Genomic DNA, 27,836 nt, shown 5'->3' on the forward strand with positions numbered 1-27,836 from the left:
AGTATTGAATAGGGTAGGTGAGAGTGATGAACCTTGAGGTACTCCTTGTTTAGAGGGGACTGGATGGGATTCTTTGTCATTTATTTTTACTTTGTAGTGCCTGTTGTCAAGGAAGGATTTGAACCAGAGACGTGCAGAGCCAGAGATGCCAATTTCCATTAGACGGTTGATGAGGATAGAATGATTTACAGTGTTGAACGCAGCTGAAATGTCGAGGAGAGCTAGAAGATAGGATTGGCCTTTGTCAAGGCCCATCAGGATATTGTCTGTTAATGAAAGAAGGAGAGATTCTGTGTTTAGGTGTTTCCTGAATCTGAATTGAGAAGGGTAGAGAATCTTGTGGGAGTCAAGGTAGTCTGTGAGTCTGATGTTAACTAGCTTTTCCATTAGCTTGGCTATGAAAGGTAAGTTTGCAATGGGGCGGAAGTTTCCGGGGTTGGCTGGGTCAAGGTTGGGCTTCTTCAGTAGCGGCTTCAGAGAAGCAATTTTTAATGAGTCAGGGACAGTACCATGAATGAGGGAGCAATTAATGATGTCGGCCAGAGGTTTAGCAATGGTATTGGGGATGGTGAGAAGGAGTTTGGTAGGTATTTGGTCCAATGGGTATGATGATGGCTTCATATTCTTGATTATCGATTCGATTTCCACGGATGATGTGGGTTCGAGGGATTCTAGTTTCTGAGAGTGGATAGTAGGGGAGTAGTTTTGGCTGGGATGAGGTAGGGTGTTTAGTGAAGGGTTGGATGTTGCCAGTGGAGCAAGTAAATTTTTTATTTTGTTGTCGAAGAAGATTGCAAGCTCTGTAGATTTGTTTTGGGCTTCTTCTTCCGGAATGGTAGGGGGAACAGGGGTGGTCAGAGCTGCAACGTATGAGAAAAGAGTTTTTGGGTCGTAGAGGAATCCGTGTATTTTTTTGGCGTAGAAGTCCCGTTTTGTGCGAAGAATGGCTGTCCTGTAATAGATCATAGAGGTTTTGTAGGAAGCATGTGTGGTAGGGGAGGGATCCTTCCACCAGCGTTGTTCTTTGTGTTGCAAGTCTAGTTTGAGTTCTCTTAATTCTGTTGAATACCAGGGTTTTTTGTTAGAGCTGGTTGGATTGATAACTTTGGATGACAAGGGGCAGATTTTGTCTGCTATTGATTGCGTGATATTTAGCCAGGATTTAATGGCAGAGTCGGCATCGGAGAGGTCCAGATTAGTTAGGTCCTTGCTAAGGCTATTGCTGAGAGTATCCATGGAACAAGGTTTCCTGAATTGGATGGAGGATTTGGAGACGATGGGAGACTGTTTTTGTTTTATTGAAAGTTCTGAAACTATCAGTGCATGATCTGACCAGGGGATGGGTGTACAAGTAGGCGAGGAGATGGGCGTTTATCTTTGATAAATAAAATTGATCTTAAACAGAAATAAAAATAATTCAAGTTTGTCAACATCTATCTTCTATCTATGCTTAATGGTATGCATGGTTATCTGTCTGTTGATGATCTCCTTTTGCTGGCTGCCAAGGGGCATACAGAACAGTGGAAAGCGCACTATGTGAATACAGCATGTTCTGTCTGCAAAGCTCTGCAGCACCAAAGACGAGCCATGGGACCAAAGGGCAACAAGGAAGATGTCCCATGAGATTGGAAGAACAGCCATGGATCAGAGGCAGGAAGTTGGGACCAAGGGGCAGCAAGGAAGAGGACAGATGTAGCATGAGGGCAGAAAGGGGTATATTCCGGAAGCAGACATGCTTGAGAGGAGATGAGGACAGAGATAGAATGTTAGCCTGAGTTAATGGGAACGCATATCCTCCGTTAATTTTCCAATGGGTAGCAGCTAGATTTAATAATTAATGTATCTCCTGCCTCTTGTTTGGAATCACTCAGTCCCATAAACTTTAAAACTGAGAAATCTGGAACTCTTAGGCTAAAAATACAAGTTACACATATAGCAGAATCTCAGTCTTCTATTTCCCACTCATAGTAGACTCATACGATTAGGCACTTATGAAACAAGTTCACCACCTAAAACTTTAATGTTGTACCTTAATATAAGTATTTACAATAGCAATACATTTTATTAAAAACCAGAAGACAGTCAACACGAATGAGATCATTGCATGAAACGAAGCAACATGTGGGTGCAGCAAAAATGCCACACCTCTGAGGTGTTAGTGTGATGGCATTATGAAGTTTTGATGTAATTAGCATAGCAGTGTCTTGATTTGCTGGGATTCATAATATAGAAGGAACTTAAAGAACAGCTGTCAAAACACTAACATAGCACCAGCTACTTCAATGTCTCAGTAATTCCTGAAATCTTGCAGTCCACTGAGGCAACCTTCAGTCAGTTCCCCTGACTGCTAAGGAGCTGCAACAAGTTGCCACAGCAACCCAGAGGATATCCACAAGAGGGCCACAGATTGCTGTCACACAGAAACAGCCAGGAGTATATTTTTTTCAGAAATAAAAACCTAAAAAGAACAGAATAAAAAAAAAAAAAGAGGGTTTCCTGAGATACAACATGACTTAGTTAATTTAAATCACAAACCAAATTATTTAAATAATTTTGCTTCTTGAAATTCTGAAGCACTAGGCTGAAAGAGTGTCCTAATCTTTAAACAATAAAATTCCAGACCTCCAATAACCCAACACAATCTATGGCAGCAGCAGTTAGCTGAAAGGCAGCAGTTTCTAGAGATCTCCCCCTTCATCCAGTGAGATTACTAACCTCTGAAAGAGTTATATGATGTTAATATTTATACATTTTTATTTTGTAAAACTGACTCCAAATTATCAGGAATCCTTTTAGATAGTCTTGAGTTTAACTCCCATATTTAAATGCTCTGGGATTTTAAGAACATAACATAAGAAATTGCCATGCTGGGTCAGACCAAGGCTCCATCAAGACCAGCATCCTATTTCCAACAGAGGCCAAACCAGGCCACAAGAACCCGGCAATTATGCAAACACCAAGAAGATCCCATGCTATTGATGCAATTAATAGCAGTGGCTATTACCTAAGGGCCGGATTTTAAAACCCCTGCGCGTGTAAATCCGACCGGATTTACTCGCACAGGGCACTCGCGCACCTATTTTGCATAGGCTGCCGGCGTGCGCATAGCCCCGGGACGCGCGTAAGTCCTGGGGCTTTGTAAAAGGGGTGGGAGGGGGCGGGTCCGGGGGCGTGGTGCTGGCCCGGGGGCGTGGCCTGGGTCTCCGGACCAGCCCCTGGGTCCGGTGATGGCGCGCCAGCAGCCCGATAGCGCGCGCAGAGTTACGCCTGCTTCAGGCAGGCGTAACTCTGCCGACAACGGTAGGGGGGGTTTAGATAGGGCCGGGGGGGTGGGTGGAAAGAAAGTTCCCTCCGAGGCCGCTCCGATTTCGAAGCGGCCTCAGAGGGAACGGGCAGCGCGCATAGGGCCCCAGATATATAGCAAGATAAATGTCCTGCTGAATATATTCACCTGATGTTATCCGACAAATGTTCAAAACTAACTGGATATGTTTGAATATAACCGTCTAATGGCGCTGTCCTGGGGAAGCACGTGCCGGTAGCCGGCCGGCACGCAGAGGAGCAGCAAGTATAAAAACAAAAAAATTGGGGATAGCTAGGGTCGGTTTAAGGGTTGGGGAGGAGAGAGGAAGAGGGAGGAAGGATAGAGTTAGGGAAGTTCACTCCCAGTCCGCTCCTTTATTGGACATTAAAATCCGGCGCGCACAGGAATCGCATTTTATGACAAGCGCGCATGTTGTAAAATAGCCACGTCCATGTGCGCCCGTCGGGAACCGCGCGCACATGGACGCACATGCGGTCCTTTTAAAATCTACCCTTAAGAGGTAACTTTTAAACAGCCGTGCAGGCATACATTTACACGTTTATGCCAGCTCGCGCAAATGGACATGGCCATTTTATAATATACGTACGAGTACGTGTGTATGATATAAAATCAGCTGTACGTGCAAACATATGCACACAATTTTGTATAGACATGCACTTGCAAACGCAAAGGCTGGCTCTACCACACAAGTGGGGGGATTTTATTAGATTGTGCATGCCGACGTAATTACCAGTTTCCCCAGTCTGTTCCCAGTTCGCCCAGGTAAAGGCTAGGACTTCCTAACCCCCCTTAATTACCCTTCCTCCCTTTTACCCTATTAGCCCCAAAGCTTCAAACCCTACTGACTAACCCTGATTTGCTAATTTTAAACCTTACATGCCATCCATAGCAGAAGTAAAGTTACCCGGTAGGGGACCCGGCGCGCGCTCGTGCGCATAAATACTTAGGTGCATACTTCATGTTACAAACCCAGAACGCCCATGTCCCGCTCATGCCCTGCCCACTCTGCCCCTTTTTTGACTGGAAGCACCCGAAATTGCATTGTACTGTGATCATGGGATAGAAACTGGGGGGGCCACGATTCAGCTGCCAGGTGTGTGGGAGGATTTCGGGGGGGGGGGGGGGAGGGTGGCAAGGAGGTAATGTTTTTGCTACATTTAGAAAGGAAGGGGAGGACTGGGCCTGGTCAGATTGATATCTTTTACATTTTTTTAATTTCAAGGTGTTGGGAAGGGTCCTGTTCAGTAGGTGGTTTGGGTCTTTTGTGGTGGGGGTGGGGGAAATTGGGTCGGGAATTCCACAGCTGTATTTTATTTTTTTTTAATCATCTGAGTGCCAAGAGCACTGGCCAGTCAGTGCCATTCTGAAACCAGGTGTTGACTAGGCCTGGAGCTAGGGAGCGCTCCGAGCCCCCACTGCCCACCAATTATTCTTTTTAGAAGTTATAGGAAGGGCTGGGGGTGGAGGATTTGAGACAGGGTGCAGACCCTAGACCATCAGGGACTAATTTTGAGGTAAGGGGGGGGGGGGGGTCGATGCTACCTTAGACCACCAGGGACTTATTTTTTTGGAAGGAGAGTCTGGGGAAGGGGATTTGTGGTGGCACCTGGGGAGGTGCTTGGATAGGGAGATGAGGTGTTGCTGGATGATTTTAAATTATTATTTTTTTTACTTTAGTATAGTGGGGGCATCTCAACAAGCAGCCCCAGGGTGGGCTGGTATCTACCAATGCCCCCAGGGGGGAGGGATTATTCCACTTTTCAGGGGAGTGAATTTTGGGCCTCTGGCCCTTTAAAGCAATGGTGGCCCTGGCGGAGGTTGGCCACCATCCCACATGTAAGCCCCATTTTGCACTGCAATTTTTTATTTCACATTTCTCACAGGATTAAAAAATTGCACAGTGACACCACTATATTTTATCAGGGCAGCAAAATATCACGGGAACTCCCCCCCCCAGCGATATTCCCCCCCCCCCCCTTGATAAAATATTGTGATTTAGTAAATGACTCCATTAGGTACCTAAAAATTACAGGCTTAAATTTAGGTGACTTTTCAACTGAAATCTTAAGAGGTCAATATTCAAAAGAATTTGTCTGGCTACGCACCACACTTACCCCTAGATTTATCAAAAAGCTATAAAATATAGCAGAAATAATGCCCGCAACTTAAAAATATAGTCCTGGTTAGGCAAATTTCCAAGCTACCTCATCGATGAAAGGTACAAGTGGAGTTGAAGCTAGGTAGTGCTTGAAGCTAGGTAGAGAGTGCATTGTAAAATCAACTCCTCTTGTACCTCTCATAGATTCAAATGACAGAAAATATTCAGTGATGTCAACTTTGCTGACTGGGTATATAACCCACCCCCAAACCCCACACCAAATTAAAAGTACCCTCCTCTTACAGTGGTATAAATAGTGACATATTGATTTCTCTCTCTCTCAAAATTTGGGAGGAGTGGGGATCAGGTGCTAGGCCACACTTATTTTTAAAGTATTTTCTGCGGTGGGGAGCTAGGGAATTGGGTCTGAAGGCCCCCGATATATATATTCTTTTTTTAGCTTTATTTTGCTGCCACTTAGACTATATTTTGAATGTAGCCAGTTAAGTAGCAAGATGGTCAGCTATTTGCAGCCAGATAACTTTCAAACCTAAATGGTTATATTCAAACATATCTGCTTAGATTTGAACGTTTATGTTGAATACATTAGGTGAATATATTCAGCGGCACATTTATCTTGCTATATAACTTGTCTACTTGCTGGCTTTCTGAATATTGCTCTCTGAGGCTCTTCGGCTGAAAATAGGTCCCCAATTTAGGTATCTAAATTTAGGTGTTCTGCTTTTTTTTGAATATTGACTTCTAATGTTCATATGGAACTGTATAAAACTGGGTGGAATGTCACTGTATATAAATTCTATTCAGAAACATAACGAGGCCAGTTTGTGCCTGGCACTTCCAGTCAAAAAAAGAAAAAAAAAAAAAAAAAAGATAGCTGTTGATGTCATCAATATTCACCACAAATGGCCAAACTGGTCATTCTGAGTGGCACATTCGCTACTTACAGAGGACACTGCCGAAATTCTCAGTCGATTATGTGGATAGGCAAATACCTTTAATCAGTCCCAGTGTTTCCTGTCATCTTTTAACTTGCAGTTAATGGTATTCCTATTTAATGTTTGTTTTTTGTTTTGTTTTGTTTTTTTACCAGTTCATTTCTTTCATCTGCCAAAAGAGTATTTCTGTCTTCCAGCTTGCGTATCACACCATTCAGTTCAGCAATCTTTAGCTGGAATCTGCGCAGGTCTCGCTCATCTACATGTTGTTCCTTCAAAAACATTTAAAATAAAGTTGAAAATCATAAGTTGAAAATAAAACAGCCAGATGTGCTTCTATGAAGCAAAACACACACAGCACAGCTGGGGTGGAGGGGGACATGAACACTTGCATACTTATGGCTATAAAATTCACAGAGCTTTCAAAACAGAAAAGTGCTGGCAGCTGTTAAGCTAATACTAAGCTAAGAAGAGTTTTAACAAAGCCACAGTAAAGTGAATATATTTCCCCATCAGCATATAGCCCAGTATAGTTATAAAAAAAAAAAAAAAGTCAAAATAGGCTGGAAAACTGTGACTGTAAACTCCGCCCATTATCCGGGTACTCCTGGAAGGGAGAGAGATTGACTGGATCCTGAACGCTAATGGCAATGATAAAAACCCAAGAAATCAGGAAACGTATGACAAAGCATAACGTACAAGAAAGGAAACAAGTCAAGTTTTTCAGTGGTGGCTCTTGGTCCCAAGACAATTTATAAGTGCAATAACACACCTTGAAGTGATGCAGAGATATACTGGCGAGGCACTCCCACAAGGATGCCCAGGAGCCCTTTGCCAAATTATTTTAGGGTTTCCAAGAGACTCAGAAAGTGGAGCAGGGCTGGTGAGATACTCTACATCAAACACTGCCACCAGCAAGAGCCCCTGAATAAAAACCGGCAGCACATCACATATCACTGGTGTTGTACAAGAGACATCCAAGTGCTACGGAGGTGCTGAAAGCATTTGGTGGGGGAAGGGGGATTTTTAAAGGGTTTAGCTGGCTAATTTTGGGATCTAGCGTGTTAAGTCTCTGTTTCTGAAAATCCTTCCCTGCCAATAACCAGCTGAACAGCTAAAGGAAGCTTCTTTAAAAAGGGGCTGGCAAAGGGCAGGGACTAAAAACTGGCTAGAGCAGATTTAGCTGGTTAGGATGCGGCTCAAAATCAGTTTGACACAGATGGTCAAAATCTGGCCACTTAAGCAAGGTGCCTAGCAATGCTTTATAAATTTATCTGTAGGCCTTTAGCTTTCTTACTCAGAACTTAGAACACTGAACATCAAGATCCCAAGCGACAGCACTGTTTAAGCCAGTGTGAGGTGGGGGCTGCCAAAGGCAGCTTGGTGTCTTTGAAGGTATTACAACATGTGCTCAGTGCCTCTTTACAAGGGCACCCAGATAATAACCTAGGCCCCTTCCATGGCAACAAGTCCAGCTTAACTAAAAGCCAGGTATTGAAAGCGCCTGGCTCACATAAAAGTAAAACACACACACACAAACCATCCCACTGCAAGAACTGCTTCTAACTGTCACCGTGTATAACCCTACCCAGCCCCTCAAGGGTAATTCATATACAACCTCCTTTTCCAGACTCTCCCAGAAATAGACAAAGGGCCACCTTCAGTTGCTGCTGAGCTGGCAGAAAACCTGCCTTCAGCCTCGGATCAGGATTCTCTATGGGGACAACAAAGCTATAAGGCCCAAGAGAATCACATTCAGTGTCTTTCAATACACAAATCCATGCATAAAGTGTTGTGCTCAAAAGCAAAAAGTACTCTCCTGAAGTAAAGCAGTACAAAGAAGCCCGAAAAAAAAACATATGAAACACTTCTTCACAAAAACCAGTCCCAAGTGGTCGGTACAGAAAAATAATATGTCAATTTCTCTTCCTGCTGAGTAAAACAGTTGGGAATTGGTTTTCTGATGGTTCCCTAGGCTTCTTTCCTCCCTAGAACCTGCTCCGAACAATGGAACTCCCTTTCTTCCTCAATAACAGATGGCATTTCTGTACCTGGTGGGTGCAGTCAACCTCGTGGATGAGTCCCCTTTCCCAGTGGGCTAGACAAAGTCACCCTACAGACAATGATGGCAGCTGGGTCCTTCCTGGCAGCCACTTCAACCCTGCAACACCATGGGGTCAAGGAGAACCCACATAAGTCCTCCCAAAAGGCAAGGTAGGAGAAATTTCTTTCCTTCCCCAAGAGCCTGGACAGGACCTTGATTCTCGCAACTGACAGCTCTTTCTTGGGCCTCATGGAGGCCCAAATATACATTTTAGACAAGATTCCCACCCTTTTTGGGATGGACCAGGAAAATTGATCAAAAAATACTTTACATCCCTGGAATCTCCCTTTGCTGGAACATTCAATCTGTGGCACATTAACATAAAAAGTAAAAACAATATACAAATCAACACCAAAACAGCGGAACACGCGTCAGTCATTATTCAGCCAGCACAGATAGAAATACGTTTTCATGTAAACAGGCTTACCAAACATTTAAACAATAAAGCATAAGAAAACAAACTGACAGTGTTTGTGTGAGAGGATACTCAGAGGGGAAGGCAACTGGCACCATCAAACACAGTCAGATTATAGTAATGTCCATCAAGGTAGAAATACCCCAAGTCAGTTTGTATAGTATAAGCCATAGCTATTGTCAAAAAATTGTGCATATAAATGCCACAAGACCTAACGCCTAAAAACAGCAAAAGGGGTCTTCGTATATTTGTATATTGTTTTGTTTACTTTTTATGTTAATATGCCACAGACTGGATGCTCTAAAGTATTTTTATGTTCTTCAATGAATCTGTCTTGCATACATTAATCCTGGGGTGAGTCAGTCATTTAAAGACTTTTTTTGCCACTGAATTGCCAATAATTTAATTTTTCATGTGTAGAAATCCTCTGACTACATTTTGTATTATATTTTGTCATCAGAGTCGTTCTGTCTTCAACATTTAAACCCTTGCAAGATTGTGGTAGGAGTATTCTTAAATATTTTATATTCTGTATCTTTATACCTTTGTGATGTATTTGTTGCCTTGTTATGTCCTTCTGATTGAAACATATTGTCTATTTAGATTTTGGGTCCCTCCCGATGCAATTCACTGTATGAAACAGTCCATGTCAGGGGACCATTGAACCCTTTACAAGCTTGGAAATATCAGATGATACATCTGGACAATTATAAATAAAAACGTTTTGGAATCTGAAAATAATGGACATTTGAGATATTTTCTGCCCTACTTTTCTTGTTTTCAGATATTTTGAGGTGCGGGCAGTCACCTCCGTTCTCTTTCTAAAGAGAATGAAGACAATTCTCAAAGCAATTTACTATGTAAAAAGTATTTTGCCTCTTAATCAGCTGTCTAAAACTTGCTCTCCCTCACTGTGGCTAAAAATGCACGTCCCACAATGCATGTAGCCATTATCAGCAGCGGCATTCCCAGTGGTGTCATTAAGGTGGTAGAGGGCAATTACATGCGCAGATTGCATTTTCATCTATCTAAGGCGTGAGTGAGGTTGAAAATAAAGCTGCAGCTTCTAAGTTCCAAAATATGACTGGCTATCAACTCTAGAGACACGTACAGGAAAGGAAAAGTAAGGCGGAGAGCCATGGCTGCCTATGCTAAATATCAAAGCACAAAGTACAGTGATCACTAGACTCTACCTGTTCCCTTCTGCATTCAGTGACGCTGTCATCCATTTGTCAGTTCCAGACCCAGAATAACCACTTTTCAAGTGGAATCTTCCACCAATTGCTTGTGGGTCATCAAGGACTTCATCATTCCTAGCTGACGTTATAGCTGGTAGACTCCAATTTACAGATTGAACTCACCTATAAGCAGGATCTCCCCTCTTCACACAACCCAGGTGATGTCTCTTATGTCTGAATCCACCTTCTTTCCCTATGCTGGAGGATATGACCATGTATGTAGAATATTTTTAGGATTTTCCAAGACAATCCATGGTAATTTAGCTTCATCTTCCTCCCCCTGTATTTCAGAGGCTGTTACTCTGTTCCTAATGTAAAGTTACTCCTTCTGCGTCTTTTCTGTCTCTTCTATAGAAATTATAGCCTGGGATGGTCATATCCCAATCCTGCTTTTCATTATATCAGTGTAGACCCTGCCCCAACTTTTTCTGGCATGCATGGGGTCATGGGGGAGGTCTCTGGTCACACAGGACCCATATTTCCAAGTTCTTCCTGCACAGGGGAAAGAGTCAGTATTTCAGAGCCCATAAGAGCTTCTCTGATCTGGAGCTCCGCTGTAACCAAACCATTAAAGAACATGCAGTCCACACCGTGGTTGTTCAAAAAATAAAAATTCTTTACCCGCAACGTGATTGCAGGAAACAAAATCCACAGCTAGCAAATTATGACAGTGCACCTACCAGTGCAGAAAAATAGAGTCCATTAGCACATAAACAGTCTCACTAATTCAAATGCTGCACACCCAGGCAGTAAGCATTCTGGGTCAGGCACACTCCTCCTGGGCACTTCCTCTTGTACCTGCTCCTCTGGCTGCATCTCTCTCTCTTACAATCCATACAAAAGCAGCAACTCTTGGGGACTTCTCTTGTTAGGAAGTCTTCCCTCTTAATCTCAAAGGACACTCTCGTTTCTCCAAACACCTCAGAAATCCCCCTTAGAAAAAAAAAAAAAAGAAATCCCCCTTAGAATAAGATCGGGCGCTTAACTCCCCATCCTCTTAGAAACCTCCTTAAATCTTTAGACTATCTCAGGAATCTTAACCCCACGTTAAAACCTCCCCAATCTGGAAGGCCTGGGCACCCTGACTTTTCCAGGATAGGAGGCAGGACTGGCAGTCCTCTCCATTTGGTGACACAACACTCCCGTACCTTTCTTAACCAAAGACACACCCTGAAGAACCACATCTCCTCTTAGAGGGAAAGATCTGAAGTACCATGAAGGCACAGGAGTTAAGCTTATGACACTTCCCACTAGGGAGTGTCAAACCTACTCTACATTCCTTCTCTATACTGATATCGTTCACCTCATGCGGGATCTATTGAGACCACTGATGCACTTTAGTAAAGGGCAGTTTTGGGATCAGCCTTATACCAAGACTAGGTAATCACATCTATATTCAGTTCCGCCTCAGCCATGGTGGCTTCCAGATCTGTGATTTTATTAAAATCTTGAGCATTTGCTCACAGAATTCTCCAAAATGCTCTACCTCCTTCCTTATGTCCGTTTTACATTACGTACTTCAGCAGCTCTCTCATTTCTACTTTGATTGCTGTCTTTTGGACTTTACTGATGTATTTTAGGATTTTATCCATTCAGGGCTTACATTGTTTACCTCAACAGCTTTGGCTTGTAGGGGAGAACGGCTTTCTCCTTGTTTAGTTTAAATGTCAGTCTAAGAGGGACTTCATATTTCAGCTAAAGACTATAGTATCCATCCCATTGTAAGGATCCTTATCTTCCCAGGTACATCCTCAGTCATAAATGTACCCAAAACCTTCTTCCCAGTATCAGTCTTTCAAACATGAACTGAAGTTTTGTGTTACAGCAATGTAGCATTTCTGTGAAGGTCACAGATTCTGCAAACTGTCCAAAACCCTTCCCCTTTGATATTTGCAAAACATATTTCACAAACATACATCTACATAAGGGAGAGGAAAATTGGTTCTTACCTGCTAATATTCGTTCCTGTAGTACTAGGGATCAGTCCAGGAAAGCTGGGTTTTGCCTCCCCTCCAGCAGATGGAGACAGAAAAAGACTTTGCGGACTCTGTCCTATACCCCTGAGGTGCCACCTAATGTTTGCCAGTATTATACTGTACCCAAGCAGAAATTAGAAAAGCCATAACGGCAACCATAAAACCACTTCCCCCTGAAGAGCAGAGGAAATGGAAACACCTGAAACCTTATGAATGAATGAAAAACATGCCCAAAACCTTTCCCTGAAAAGGGGGCATTCAATAAAACTTGCAGAAAAATTGATCAGCTACCGGCCGAGTGGACTCTCCATTTTCCCCCAGGTGGGCATCTGGACTGATCCGTGGTACTACAGGAACGAAAATTAGCAGGTAAGAACCAATTTTCCTTTCCCTGTACATACCCGGATCAGTCCAGGACAGCTGGGATATACCAAAGCTTTCCTAACCAGGGTGGGACTGAGAGAGTCCTGCTCGGAGTACACTGGCTCCAAAAGAACCAGGCTCTGGGGCCCGGACATCCAGTCGATAATGTCTGGCAAAGGTATGACGTTCAACTGTCTTAACTCCCTAGACTCAGAAGTAGAAAGATGTAGGCCCGCCAAGGATGGGAGCGCCATCGTCTGATTCAAATGAAGAGGACACTATTTTCAGAAGAAAGGAGGGAACCGTTCGTATAGAAACTTCTTGGTTAGAAATCCTTAAGAAGGGCTCCTGACAAGATAAGGCCTGTAGCTCCGAAAAATGCTGCGCCAATAAGATAGCCACGAGAAAAAAGACCTTCAACGTCAGATCTTTCAAGGTTGTCTGCATCAGCGGCTCGAAAGGCACATTACAAAAGGGCACGGAGAACCAGGTTGAGCTTCCACGAAAGACAGAGGTTCCGAATCGGAGGATGAAGATGTTTAACACCATGCAGAAAAACGAACCACATCTGGATGAGTCGCTAGAGTGAGGCCCTGTACCTTTCCCCAAAAACTACCAAGGGCTGCCATCTGAACTTGTAGGGAATTGAAGGCTAGACCTTTTACTAGACCTGCCTGCAGAAAGGCCAGAACATCCATAATAGTAGCCCTGGATGGCTCCACCGCATGTTTCAGGCACCAGTCCTTGAAAATACCCCTAACTCTGAGATAGGCTATGGAGGTAGAAGGTTTATGGGACTGCAAAAAAGTAGTAATCACCTTCTCCATCTCCGCCTTTCAAAAGCCATGCCACTAGACAAAAGCGATCTACCTCTGTGAAATAAAAGGGACCTTGTCGCAGCAGACTCTGGGATGGATGAAATCTCAGCGGGCCATCTACTGCCAGATTGAGAAGGTCCGCAAACCACGGGCGCCTCGGCCACTCTGGCGCGACGAGTATCACCTTGACCGAATCAGCCTCGATGTGGCATAGAACCTTGCCGACCAACGGCCATGGTGGAAAGAAGTACAACAGAATGTCCTTTGGCCAGGGAAGCACCAGAGCGTCTACACCTTCCGCTCCTGGCTCTCTTAGACGACTGAAAAATTGAGGAGCTTTGGCATTGCGATACATCACCAACAGGTCCATCGCGGGCCTGGACCATAGGTTGTACAGGAGACTGAAAGCCTCGTCAGAGTTCCCTCTCTCCTGGATCCAACTGGTGGAGGCTGAGAAAATTGGCCTGCACATTGTCCACTCCAGCAATGTGAGAGCTGCTATCCTGTACAGGTGCTGTTCCACCCAGCTGATTAAAAGTTGAGCCTACGTCACCACCGGACAACTACGAGTTCCGCCCTGACGATTGATGAAAGCCACCGTCGTCACACTGTCAGAGAGAATCCGCACTTATCGCCCCTCTACTAAGGGAAGGAGGGCCTGTAGCACCAACCAAACTGCTCTGGTCTTCAACCGATTGATTGACCAAGAAGACTCCGACCTCATCCACTGACCTTGCACTGCTGTTCCTCAACAAACCGCTCCCCACCTGGAGAGGCTGGCATCAATGGTTACCACTATCCAGGAGGGAATTTCCAAATTCACAACCCGTCATATTCTGGACACAGCCACCAAAGAAGACTGGACCGTGTCGAATCTGTCACGGCTGGGGAGCCTGATGAAAGGAGGATCCAGAAGACCGTGAGGCCCAAAAACAACAATTCCCCCAGAATCTGGAGCTCTGAGGAAAAGATCCTCTGCTCCTGGGCCTGTCCTCTGGCAGCTTGTGGACCATATTCTCTCCCAGAGACTTAATCATGTCCTCCAACTGTTGGCCAAAGAGCAGCTTTCCCTTGAAAGGCAAGGAACTCAGCTGAGCTTTCGAGGAGCATCCGCCGACCAATTTCTTAGCCAAAGTAGCCTGCGGGCCGAAACGGCGGAGACCATTGTTCTTCCCAACATGCGCAGGAGATCATACAGTACATCCGCACTGTAAGCCACCACCGCCTCCAAATGACCAGCCTGAGCTGCGTCCACTTCCGAAAGGGATGCCACAGATTGTAAGTGCTGCACCCAACGCAGGCTTACACGCAGAGTAAAACTGCTGCACATGGCCGTCCACACTTCCAGGGAGGAGGTCTCAAATATCTTTTTAAGCTGTATCTCCAACTTTCGGTCCTGCAAATCTTTTAGGGCAGTTGCTCCCGTGACTGGGATGGTCTTTGTAGTGACTGCAGAGACTGCTGCATCCACCTTGGTTATCCTGAGCAGCTCCAGCGCATCCTCCGGCAGCGGGTACAACTTATCCATAGCACAGCTGACTTTCAAACCTAGATCCAGAGTGTCCCACTCCCAGAACAAGAGGTCAGTAACCGACATATGAAAGGGAGCGAGCCGGACGTCTTAGACCTAACATCACGGGATCCACTGCTCCCATATGCGAATCCTCCTGCGGGACTTCAATTCTGAGCTCTTCCAGAATATTCGGGATAAGCGGACCCAATTCATCTCTCCGGAACAAGTGTACCACCTTGGGATCATCACCGTCCACCACAGAAGCGCCTCCCTGCTTGGGCACCAGGGGCTGACCATCCTGACCTGCGTCTACCCCCCTGAAGGTCTTGCGGGGAAGGGTCTCCTCCATCAGATAGATCAAACGAAGACGAATCATCCGGACCTGCCATGGATCTGAGAGGATGCTTAGTCTTAGTATGCCCCCCCACCGTCGGGGACTTGGGACGCTTACAGGAGGAGGGAACCCCAGAGACCTTGCCCCTCTTGCGTTTAGACTCTCTCTGTGCCTTGAACATTTTGTGAAAAAATTTCACCAAGTCCAAGGAGAACAACGAAGACCCATCTGAGGCCCCCTCAGGATCACCATCCGAAGTATCAGCCCGATCCTCTTGCAAACTGCCCCCCCCCCCCCCCCAAGAGGGTCCCGGTCGAGGGGAGAGAGGTGGTGGGGAACTCTGCCTCCATTGCGGCTCTCTCTGCATCCCTGAATGTTTTCAAAATGGCCTCCGTCCCTGCACTAAGCAGGATCGGATCAGGCGGCTGCGGTGGAGCTGTAAGCCTCCCAGGCTTACAGCTCCACTGCTGCTGCCATGGGGATTCCCCTCAGCGGACCTCCCTGAGGTCCCTTCACCTCCCAAGAGACAATATGCACAGATGCTGGCTCTAGAGAGGTGGGTGCGTGCGCTGGCGCACGTGGAGCAGGCCGCACCATGAGGCATAGCCTCGAGCTAAATTTAGCTCCGATCAGCTGAGGTAAGCATGCCAAAAATAGACTGGGCGGTAAGGCAGGCAGAGAGGAGCTGGAGAGATTGCTGGACGGGCTGACCAGAAATAAAAAAACTAACTTTTTCTTTCCCTCACAGTGCTCCGAAGGCTGTGCTGAGCTGCCTGCTGTGGGTGAGTGAGCCGGGCTCCCCGGTATCACCCGCCAGCTGTAGCAGTCCCTGGGTCTTCAACCCTCTGCTCTTTTGCCTCTGATACCAGAGGGGATGGTCCCACCAGGACCTGCCAACTCCCTGGGAGGTTCAAAGGAACTCGCTGCGCCTTCTGCCGCTGTTTTCACAATCTCGAGTAAATTTTCTTTTTTTTTTATAAAGAGCCAGAAACCTTCTAAGGTGCATCTACTGGCTTGGCTGGCTGGAGCTGGTGATCCTGATCTGCATCCAGTCCCTCACCAGGGGCTTGTGGAGGAGACTCGCCTTCATCCAACCCATCTGTATCTGAACTCTCCACCTGACAGGAAAAGGACTGGAGAGGGCGTTTAGCCTTGGGGGCTTCTATGCCACCATGTGACTTGGTAAACTTGTGGAGTGATGAAGCTCCTGTCCCAGCCCCCAGCGACGGCGGGACCTCACGGGGTACCTTAGAACTCTGGCTCTTTGCTGCTTTTCATGCTTTGAAGGCTTTCTGCAGCAACAAAACAAAACTGGAGGAGAACGAGGAAGAAGACTCATCCTAGATCTGAGCTGCCTGCAAGTCGCCCCCCCCCCCCCACACCCACCCCCAGGGCAGCAGGACGCGGCGAAAGAGGTTGCGGAGAGCTCCCCTCCCCCAGGACAGCCTTCTGCTTCCTGAACATTCGCAGCAAGGCTTCAGTACCTGTGCTGAGAAGAAAACGGTCCTGAGGCTGTCACAGCAATTCTGCCCTCGTGTTCTACAGCTGCTGTGATGCAATTTCGCCAGAATCGGCTTCCCCGAAGAGCCTTCCCCTCCCGACAAGCACCCGGTACAAACTCCAGTCTGCAGGCCGCACCATGCGGCATGATCCCTGAGCTAAATTAGGATCAGGGCCCAAAAAAAGAACCAGCGCGACCAAGACAAACCCCTGGGAGCTCGTAGGAACTGAAAAGGACGGCGAAAACAGCATTGGAAGGAAGGAGGGCCGATGGACCTTCTCCGCCTGACAAATAGGCTGTGCAGAACCCAGCGCGGGAAATCCACGCGTGCGCGCACTGCCACAGGCCAAGCAAGCCGCACCACGAGGCATATCCCCGGCCTCGATTTTTTGCTCTTCCCAAAAAAAGAACCGCGACGAACAGATGGATTTCCCGGTCAAAACAACGGGCCTGGAAAACGGCGGAAAGCGGCAAAAATGGAGCGGATGCACAGCCAGAGAGCCCCAAACATACAATTTTATATATATATATATATATATAATTTTTTTTTTTTTTTTTCCTGGCTGAAGACAGGCTGGCTGAGGGTGAGTGAGCCGGGACCCCCGGTATCAGCCCTTGCCACAGCAGTTTCAGGGTTCCCAACCCTCTGCTCTCCAGCCTTGAATACCAGGGGGGGATGGTCCCACCCGGACCGGCCAACCCCCTGGGAGGCTACTCGCAACTGTCCGATCACTGCTCTAACCAAACTTTTTTTTTTTTTTTTTAATTTTAAAGGGATCCTTAAACTAAGCTTCCCTTGTAAAATAAAGCGCTAAGGAACTAAAGTCAGACCAAATCCAACCCTAAACTCAGCACCTCTATCAGACACTAGGTTTTGCACCTCTGCCATCTGCTGGAGACAGAAAAATACTGGCAGACACTAGGTGGCACCTCAGGGGTATAGGACAGAGTCAGCGAAGTCTTCTTCTGTCTCCATCTGCTGGAGGTGAGGCAAAACCCAGCTGTCCTGGACTGATCCGGGTACGTACAGGGAACACATTTTTTCACTGGTATTATACTGTGTTTTTTTCTAAGAGTAACATTATCAAATCTAAACTATTCTATTTATAAATAGCATCCACTGTTCTATGTAATATTTCTGAAGTATAATTTAAAAATTGTACTGTTAAATCATTGTTTAAATTATTGTTAGCCAGCTGCCTTCGAGTTCCCCTAGAAGCAGACATATTAGTAAAAGTTGCAAGCTACCCCATACCCACTGAATCTAGTTGCCTGAAGGATTCAGTTAAAGTTTTTAATATTGGTATTTAAAGCTGTAAGTGGTGGTGGACCAAGTTATTTGACAGTTTACTCTCTTCCTAAGAGTCTTCGTTCTGCGGATAAATCTTTTACTTGCAGTTCTGTCATGTAAGAGGGGTCCAAATACAAGAAACCCGAAAGCATGCCTTTGTAGTGATCAGACCAGTCTTGAAGAATGCCCTGCCTTTTCAGTTAAGAGAACTGCTAGATTACAAGCTTCTCTCAGGGTATAAGTGTAGCTGGCTGCCAAGGGAGAGAAGGCTGCATGGAAGAACCCCCCCCCCCCCACACACACACACATTTAGTCTTGTAAGCGGATGGGGTGAGGGGTTTGCAGAATAGCATCTGGAAGATAAGTCCTGTGTCTCCCACCTACACTGCTCCCTTCACATCCCCTATTCGGTGTTATAAATCACTACTGGCAAGAATCTCCACCCCCAGGAAAAATAGTGAACTATTATTTACTAGTGAATAAATATTAGAATAAGAAACAGATGGTGAAAATATAATGTGGATAACCCATATGTAACCCCGGCCTGCACAGGTGGGGCCATAAAAGAATTTGCAAGTTCTTTGGGTCAGGGACCCTGGCTAGCTCTTCAACTCTTTCCCCAGGGGAGGATCCTTTTCATGGGGGAAAAGGAGTGAACTTTCAGGGCACAGTGCTGGCGTGGCCGACTTCCTTCGGGTTGTCCCTGGGGAGGGGTAATTTCTTTTCACTGTGTGCGCGCCGAGTGCCCAAATACACTGGATGAACTTGGCTAGTGTCCAAAATTTAAGTCTTTACTGTTAACACGGTTGCAAATGGCACAATAAAGAGGTTTCTGGCACCACAGTCTCTCTCCCTTTGGTTACAGTCTTTACCTCTATCTGTGCAGGAATCTTTCAAGCAGGCAAGGGATCCATCCGCCCTCTTGAATTAGGTGAAATGGAGGACCCAGTGGGCAGGGTAACCCTTAAGCTGGTCAGGCACTCCCTTCCAAAGATGGCCAAAATCATGTCCTTGCATAGAGCATCCAAACCTCTTTCTCCCCAGGATGAAGACTCCGGATGGTTGTCCTCAAAGATGTAGATAGTTTCTTAGTCACAGTTAGTAGATCTTCAGGATCTTTATATGCTTGTTCTTTTCCTTATTCCTTTCCTGTGGGGATCCCAATGGGGTGGGGTCCAATGTCCGAACAGCAGCTTGGGCTGTTTCTTCACGCCACACAGGAAGGAGGGCAAAAATCTTCCTGTGGGGCAATTAACCAAAGGTCTATTTCATTCCCAAAAATACTAACACCAGAGTTGTTCCTTAGAGCAGCTCAGCATCTCTTGGGCAGGGCTTCCCTATTCCTGGACATCCTAAACATAGGGTTCCCCGTTCCCTGAATTCAGGAAAGGCCCAAGTGTCCAGCAAGACTCCTATCATGTAAAAGTCAAAAATATTTCTAGTTTGACAACTGTATCTTGGGAGATGAGTACAGCAGTGGAGCCCTCAACCCATCCTGAAGGATCCCAGGCAAGATAGCATCCAGGTCACCAGGTAGGCCAAAAACACAACTGAGGGAAAATTCTCCAACCTTCCTCCAGAACTGCAATTTATGTTGTGCCCCTGAGCTTTCTGTAGAAAGCTGCTATATAACCTCACAGGAAGTGAATGTCCATCCCAGCACCCTCTCTGGAAGGGACTGTACTGTATAGTCCCTCCCTTAAGTAATTATTTCACTAACTGCACTAATGGCATATCCCAGGGCTTAATGGTAACCAAAAAAGGTTCCTGGGTTATACCTATAATATATGAATGACATCCAAAAGGGCCCAAATATGGCAAATGTTTATATAACAAGTATATGACAATATTCTATTATGCAGATCTATGTCATTACTCTCGAATGAAACTATATGGTAAAAAATAATACATATAATATTGTAGCAACCTATGAACCTGTTCCCCCCTGAGTGCATATCTTGGGCTTCCTCAGACGGAGGCCCAAGATATCCATACCACTCTTCAGGCCCTTGAAGACTGGGTTAATCCAGATAGGAGGGACAATCTAATGGTTCTTCAGTGAGAGGGGGGCACACTCCTTGTGCTGGCTCAACTGTCCCCTCTTTCCCTCTGTTGAGATGGATAGCAGCCCAAGGTATCAGCTTCCAGAAAGCCAGGGTTTATACTGTCTGCTCTGCAAACAAGGGCAGTCTTGCAACTGGTTACAAAAGCAATCGGTAAGTCTGCGCTTCACACAGGTAGGGGTCATTCCCAGCCGCGAAGATACAGAGGAATAAGAGAGAAAGAAATAAAAAAAACCAAACTCCTGTCCTCCTTGTAATGAAGAGTGTTTTGTTCCTGGATTTAGCTTGTATGTGAAACTAAGGCTTCCCTCTCAGGCTGAACTCTCACTCCTGTTTTTCCTCCTCACCTCTAGCATTTGCTTCCTCCCTTCAGCTCTTTCTCTGTTCTCAAGAAGCCTGCCAACTCCTTTTCTCCTCAGTGAGATCTGTCTCCCAATGGTCCACAAAGTTCCACCCAGCCAGGGAGAGAGAAAAATTGCTCCTTTTTTCTGGTTGCACATTGGCTGAATTTTACAAACTCTTGCTTCCTGAATGAGAGTTCTGATTTGCTGCATCCAGTCATGTGGCCTCTGATGTCAGCTTCACTACATCAGCCTGAATGAGGAGGGCACAGGGAATCCCTCTGTTTGATGAAGTTTAATCCTGTAATTCTTGGTGCTGAAGAGATACCAGCTGTGACAGTTACAAGTCTATCTTCACTCAGACAGTTCTCTTCAGTTTACTATGTTCTTTGCTAACAGCAGGGGACTGCCAGCAGATTGCATGCATTCCTTTACCAACCCCTGAGGCTCAGTGAAGCAGTCCATTAGTAAACATTGTCGATACACTGCTCAGTGCCCTCACCAATATAAGCTCATAGGGAAGGGACCTGAATTATAATATCCTGCCACACAAGGCTTTTCGTAAGCAAGTTAAGGCTTATTATTTTTTGCAGTCCTTTTGGAAAATGAAAAAGTTTCCTATCTGGTGAAAGGCATTGTGTTATGAAAGGTTTTAACAGAATTTGTGATAATTTATTTTATTTTTATGTTTTAGAATTTAACTTCTTTGAATCAATTGTAATTGAAGAGAGTGGTATGTTAAGAATTTTTAAAGAAATAAATGTCACAAGTGAGTTAATTGGTTAACATTTATGTTTGCTGCAGAGGAAATGTAATGGTGGAATTTAATGCTTTTAGCCATTGGCTTCAAAAGTCTGTATATTGTTGGCTTGAGCTGTGTGATAAGGCCTGAGAGCTTGTCTCTATCTGAGGTGAGTGGGTATTTGAGACTTTGATGTGAGGTCTGAAATAGGTTGGAGGCATCACTGTGTAGCAAAGCTTTTACTGTAAACTGTATTTTAGATTTACTTAACTTGACATTTGTGTCTGCAGCAAAGGATAGTTGATATAATGGTGGAAATTTACTGCTTTTAGCTACAAGTGTCTGCTTATTGATGGCTTGGTCTGTGTGTTCAGGGTTGAGAGCTTCTCTCTGTTGTGAAAATTAAGGGTCTGACAACACAGACAAAAAACACAAACACCACACACACACACACCCCTTACATGCTTATACACACACACACACACAAAATACAACACACATGCATATAAGGATACTACTACTAGTATTCACATAAAGGTGAATCAATTTGAGTTATTCTAGACTTACAAAGAAATTCAAAATAAATTCAAAACTGGTCAAAACATGGATTTGGTTATGAGCCTGGGGCTCAATGCTTGAAAATAAGTTCTCAGCTAATCTGATTTTGCACATATGTCTATGCATACTGGGGAGAAGTACTCCCAGAGGGGGTGGGCTTGGGGTAGATTCGGGACTTGCACACATACTTTTCTATGCATACACGTTAACTTGCACAAGTTACACCCTTGATGCGATTGTATGTGTACCAGCCCATTTACATGGGAATTTTCAGCGTGAGCTTATGTGCACACGTCTGCTTTGAAAATTCGGGGCAAAATCTACACATAAAATATCCACCAGACAATTATAAAATTACCCTCTCTCCGACTTAAATCTGAAGCTACAAATAAGAAGATCTGAACTTGAACTGAAACAAGTTTGGAGGTGGTTCACCCATCTCTACTACAAACACGAGGTCTATTTATTAATATATATTACTTACCAAGGCTCCCAACATTTCTAATAGTGCACGTTAGCATGCACTGCACCTTAGCAGATTCTAAGGTATGTGGGGCAGTGAACTGGTTAGTAACTATATCTACATAAGACATATGATTTTCCTTAACATTCCTGAGTTTGTATGCTTGATATGTAGACCACAGTGCTCTATCAGTTACTTTTAAATAAAATTACAATAGATAAAGATCTCTCTTGGCAGCAGATCCTTTTTACCATGCTGAAATTAGGAGCTCCAGGACTAAATCATGAAGAGATGTACCTCTGACCACAGTACTTCATTTTGTACCCTTAGTGGAAATAATTGATGAATATTGGCCATTACCCACTGTACCCTAAAACCATTCTCAGGCTGAAGGAGCATCTAGATTTTCAGTGTAATCTTGCTCCAGTTGTACCTAAGTCTATTGGATGCAGAGTCTAGACAAGGACACACATTTCAGAGAGATTCTGTAGTCTCACCGGGGTTCCCATTATCTCAGTGATATCTCCGACCCCAGCTGGGAGTTCCTTCTTGGGGCTGCCATGGTGTCGCTCGGCCTCCTTTACCTGGAGAAGCTGCCCATCCAGCGCCTCCTTCTGGAGCAGCAGCTTCTGCGCGTAGCCTGCCTGCACACCAAGCTCTTTTTCCAAAGCCAGGATCAGGCGATCTTTACCTCTGATCTCCTCCATCTGAAAAAAAGAGAGAGGAGGATTAATGGATGTGTCAACAGGTCATGCCAGGGTTTGTAAAATGGAAATCAAATTCGCTGACACTTGTTTCCAAATGCAGCAGCAAAGCCATGCTATCGCAGGCAGGACTGGACCACCCTACTGAACCACTTTCTGTGGAGCTACTGTTGTCACTATGGTTCAGTAATAGTTATGCACATTGAAACCTAACACGTCTTACGGAAGAGTGGCACACCATGAATCTAAAAATGGTGCGCTACTCTGGTGAATAGAAATGCAAGGCATAAATAGAAAGGGCGGCACAGTGCAAAAATGACTTATATAATACACAGCAGAAAATCAGTGGAAATGTCTTATTTCTATGGATTTCATTTTTGTTCTAACACAGAAATTCCCAGGCAAAATGAAATAAAAACTGAACATGAAGGTCCCTAGCTATATTATACTTGAAAAGCCAAGCTTTTTTCCCTAAAAAAAAAAAAAAAAATCTACTAGATAAATAAAGCTTGACAGACGTGCCGCAAATGCGCAGTAGAGAGCAACTCTACCGCGCATGTGCGGGCAGCACGTCGGTCAGAACTTGCCAGTAACAAAAATGGTGTGGCAAGGAGCAGTAGCGGCGGCAGCGACGAGTAGAAGCAGCGGTGGCAGCAACGAGCAGTAGCGGCGACGCGTGCGCGAGGGAGGGAGGGACCTCCCTGGAGATCTTCCGTCTGCGCCATCCAGAGGGGGAGTGACTGAGGGGAGGGGGGAGAGAGTGAAGGGGGAGGAGAGAGTGAGGGGAGGGGGGAGGGTGAGGGGAGAATGAGGGGTAAGGAAATGGACTGAAAAAAAATGTTAATGTAGCCCGTTGTTACGGGCTTAATGGCTAGTGTATATATATATATTTTTTTCTCACCATTATGATCAGGAAAATTCATAAAGTACAAAAAAATCTAAATTGCTGCTTTTGCTCTTCATTTTGCTCTGCATGCTGTAATATTTTTATTTATACTGTTTCACTGAATGTGAAGAGACAGTCAGCCTGGTCATTCTCAACAACATTCAGAGCTTTCACTGGAGTAAGGCAGCACTCTCTCCTTTCTTTAAAGCTGCTTAATTTCTAAATGCTAGTAAAGATCAGTCAAATGATCCATAATCTAAGTCTTTTAATTATTTCTGGATTTAGATGTACAAATCACAGTAACATAGCCACACACAACACTCTAGCATGTGTTTTAATTATTGAGAAACCTCTGCAGAAGATAATGCAGTAACAACTTGCAGAACTCGTCCATGGCAATGAGTAGCACTTTTATGCCATAATCTCTGCACCTGTGAAACTAAGATCTTAAGATCACTGAAAAAATGGTTTACAATCAACTACAGGAATATTTGGATACCAATAACATCCTTGATAGCTCAGCTTGGTCTTGGGCTTTGGCACAGTACCAAAACACGGCTAGTATCACCATCCCCTTAGGCTTCAGTTCTGATTCTCAATATCTCCTGGTTCTGCTCTATTTATCCTCTGCTTTTGATATCCTCAATCACAATCTTTTACTGGACCATCTTACAGAGTTGGGTATTACATCTACCTTTTTCTTGGTTTTCTTCCTTCCTTTCTAACCGTTTTTATTATGTAGCAATTGGTAATTCCTTTTCCAAGATGCATTCCCTAACCACTGGTGTTCCTCAGCGGTCTTCTCTCTCTCCTTTTCAATATCTATGTTCAGTTCTTTCTAGCTTGGGTGTTCATTTCAAGATATATACAGATGATATCCAGTTTGTCCTTCCTATTACCTCTTCATTTGATCTCACCCTGCAAAAACTTACACTTTGCTTGAACAAGGTTAAGGACTGGTTTCATAATAACAAGCTTGCCCATAATTTAAGGAAACGTGAAACTGTGTTTCTTTCCCGGGTGGCTCAGTCTGATATCCCTGCAAATTTTCAGTTTGAGGGATTTTCCATCCCCATTCTTTTATGTGCTTGTAACTTGAGTATCACAGTTGATTCCCCTCTATGTGCCTACACATTAATTTGGTGGTTCACTCTGCTTACTTTAAACTCTAGACGCTACATTCTCTGAAGCCTACCCTAGCCATTCATGATTTTCGTACTGACCAAGTCTTTCCTCTAATCATCGCCCAACTACTGCAACAGCTTGCTTTTAGGTCTGCCTGACTCCCATTTTCAGGCTCTACAGTTAGACTGACAATGATTTCTGGTTCCTCTCTGCATGATCACATTTCCCTGATCCTTGAAAGCTTACACTGGCTCCTAGTTGTCTGGCGAGTGCAATTTAAAGTTCTAAGCAAGGTCTTTAAAGCACTACATGGACTTTTGCCACTCAGTATTCCATCTTCTATTCAACAATACATTCCAGGTCATCAACTATGTTTTTCCTCTCAGCTGTTATTAGATATATCTACCTCAAAGGAAGTACGATTGATTTTTGGTATAGCAGATCCAAGCTTCAGGTATGAATTATTCATGACAATCAGATCAGAAAAAGACCTGCCTCATTTTTGGAAGCAGCTCAAAATCTGTCTTTCCACCCAAGCTTTCCCAGGTCAGAGAGGGTTAGGAAATGGCATGATCTGGGCACTAGCTGCTGTGCTTTCTGTTTGGTAGATTCATTACAGATTTCTTGTGGGTTTCTCTGCTGCTTTATCTATTGTTTGGAAATTTTTTTGTAAAGTTTAATTTGTTTGTGTTTTGTACTTTTACATATTTTGTTGATAATTTGTATTTTGCTGATTTTATTATGTGCGTTTGTCATCACCCACTAATATTTTTGGATTAGTGGATTACAATTTTTTAAATAAATAAGGTGCAGTGGAGGTGATGGAGGCAAAAACAATAACAGAATTCGAGGAGATATGGGATAAGCACAGAATATCCTCAGTTGTGAAGAAGCGAAGGTGAAGAGCGAGATTAACTGCTGCCTAAAGCAAAGCAAGAGAAATTAAATTGGGCAGACTAGACAGCCAAGAAGAACTGTAGGGCCTAACAGAATATGTTTATATGAGGTCCACATTCAGTAGGCTGGTTAGTGAACAGGTTTTCTGGAGAAACGTCCTATTGAATATACCATCCTAACATTATCCGGCTACACAATACCACATAATTTTAGACCTGCTCTGAAGCACGTCTAAAGTTATCCAGTTACCCTAGCTGGATATACCTGATATTTGGCTAGGTTAGCTGGAGATCTCAGCCCCTCCCCAGAACACACCTTCTTTTTATACGACTAGATTATAGTTATAATTTAGCCAGATAAGTGGCTGAAGATGCCACATTAGCCATTTAGACGGATACCTTGTGAGTTATCCATTTAAATGGCTTTTGAATATTGACCTCATGTTTCTAGTGCTAAATATTTTTATGTACATTTGACAATACTTAGAGGATCATTTTCAAATGGAATTTCATGTAAAATCATGCATAGAAATAGCCCTTTTGAAAATTGCCTGGCTATATGTGCATAATTTAAAACACATCAGGTGGTGGGGTGGAGTCTGGGCAGAATTTGGATTTACACACATAAAGGTAAATTTTAAAAGCCCCATGCATGCAAAACCCAGGAGATAAGTGAACATGTTGGGCCAGCACCTGCTGAGAGATTTTTAAAAGGTGCCCACATATACACATATCTCCCACTGTGCACATATAAACATTTTTTCCAATAAAGGGGCATGGGTGGGCATTCCTAGATTTCTCAATGAAACCAGCGCGTAAACACTTCTGCGAACAATCCCATACCGCATAATTTTACTTCTGCTATGGATCGTGTGTAAATCATAAAACAAAAATATAGGCATGTCAGTGGGGTTTTAAAGGTTGGAGTTAACAGGGTAAAAGAAAGGCTATTTAATTAGTGAGGTTAGGAAGTACTATCCCTTACTTGGGCGAATTGACAACGAACTGGGAAAACGGTAACTGCGGCAGCGACCGTGTCCCTTAAAATCTCCCCACTTGCACGGTAGAAGTGGCATTTGCATGCATAGGCGCGCATCCACTTAAAATTGAGCACCCGTGTGTGCGGTCAGCCTATTTTATAACATGTGGGCTTATACTGACGTACGAATGTTCTAAAATGGCCGCGTCCCTGAGCGCAAGCCGGCATTCACGCGCACCTGTTTAAAAGTTACCGTTATACTTTACATTTTTGTTCAAAGCCCATGGGTTGCTTTCACCTGCGGGCTGTGCACCAACGCTCAAAGGGAAAGTAGGAGCCTACTTTCCCTTCGAAAAATGGCCCTGGGAAAAAGCACCTGCAAGCACCTGTTTCGGCGGGTACTTTTTCCCCTTGAAAATAACACACCTACATCTGAAGACGTAATGCAGGCATGATACAGTTTGCTCTTGCTTCCACCTGCTCCTGGGAGAGCCCACTCTGCCCAAGGGAATGTATGTGCACTGAAGCTCTCTACAAGTACTCCTACCTGAGAAAAGGCTGGGCCTGTTACAGACAGGAAGTCTACCCAGGGACACAGCTTTCCAAAATTGCCTTCTAAAGCAGTTACACCAACTCTGTTTTTCAAAATACCAATTTGCTGGTTCCTTTTTTTGCTTAATGATCTTATGCTTAGGTCTCCTTTCTTTCTGTCCTAAATTGTTTATTATTTTTTTTATTTATTTATTTCCAGTCTGATTCTAATAAAGATCTAATAAAAATGTGTTCCAGCTCCCAGTGATGGTAATGGTTTAAGTAAGAGAAGCTTTTATCACATTTTTACAAAAACTAATTTCTCCAAGTGTGGTACAAGTGTGGTACAATTGCTTTAATGAACTGGTCCCTAGTTCTGTAACTCATGAGTACCAACAGTGTGCAGGGTATCCTCAATGAATATTCATGAATTAATTTGCACACAATCTGGTCTGTAATCCAAGTTCATGGGCACCATTTGAATTTCCTGAAAACCAGACTCATTGACAGCAGAAGAGCTTGAGTTGGGGGACCACTGCCTTAATGCTTTAAGTACATTGAGGAAGCAGGGAAAATATTTCCAACTGATGGCTGCTGCTGCACAAGAGAGTTTGAC

The 27,836-nt window shown here is 44.4% G+C and overlaps 1 protein-coding gene across 17 annotated transcripts in view; it reads right to left on the bottom strand.

Annotated features, from left to right (window-relative positions):
* Positions 1–27,836, bottom strand: part of JAKMIP1 (janus kinase and microtubule interacting protein 1) — a 558,919-nt gene that overhangs the window by 217,501 nt on the left and 313,582 nt on the right. For all 17 annotated transcript variants that reach the window (XM_029591381.1, XM_029591375.1, XM_029591329.1 and 14 more), the window contains 2 exons: positions 22,597–22,806; positions 6,532–6,651 (listed from right to left, as the gene is read on the bottom strand). In XM_029591381.1, the coding sequence (XP_029447241.1) occupies positions 6,532–6,651; positions 22,597–22,806 (330 nt within the window). The remainder of the gene's footprint in view (positions 1–6,531; positions 6,652–22,596; positions 22,807–27,836) is intronic.

The sequence above is a fragment of the Rhinatrema bivittatum genome, chromosome 1 (assembly GCF_901001135.1).
Source record: "Rhinatrema bivittatum chromosome 1, aRhiBiv1.1, whole genome shotgun sequence".
Lineage (NCBI taxonomy): Eukaryota > Metazoa > Chordata > Amphibia > Gymnophiona > Rhinatrematidae > Rhinatrema > Rhinatrema bivittatum.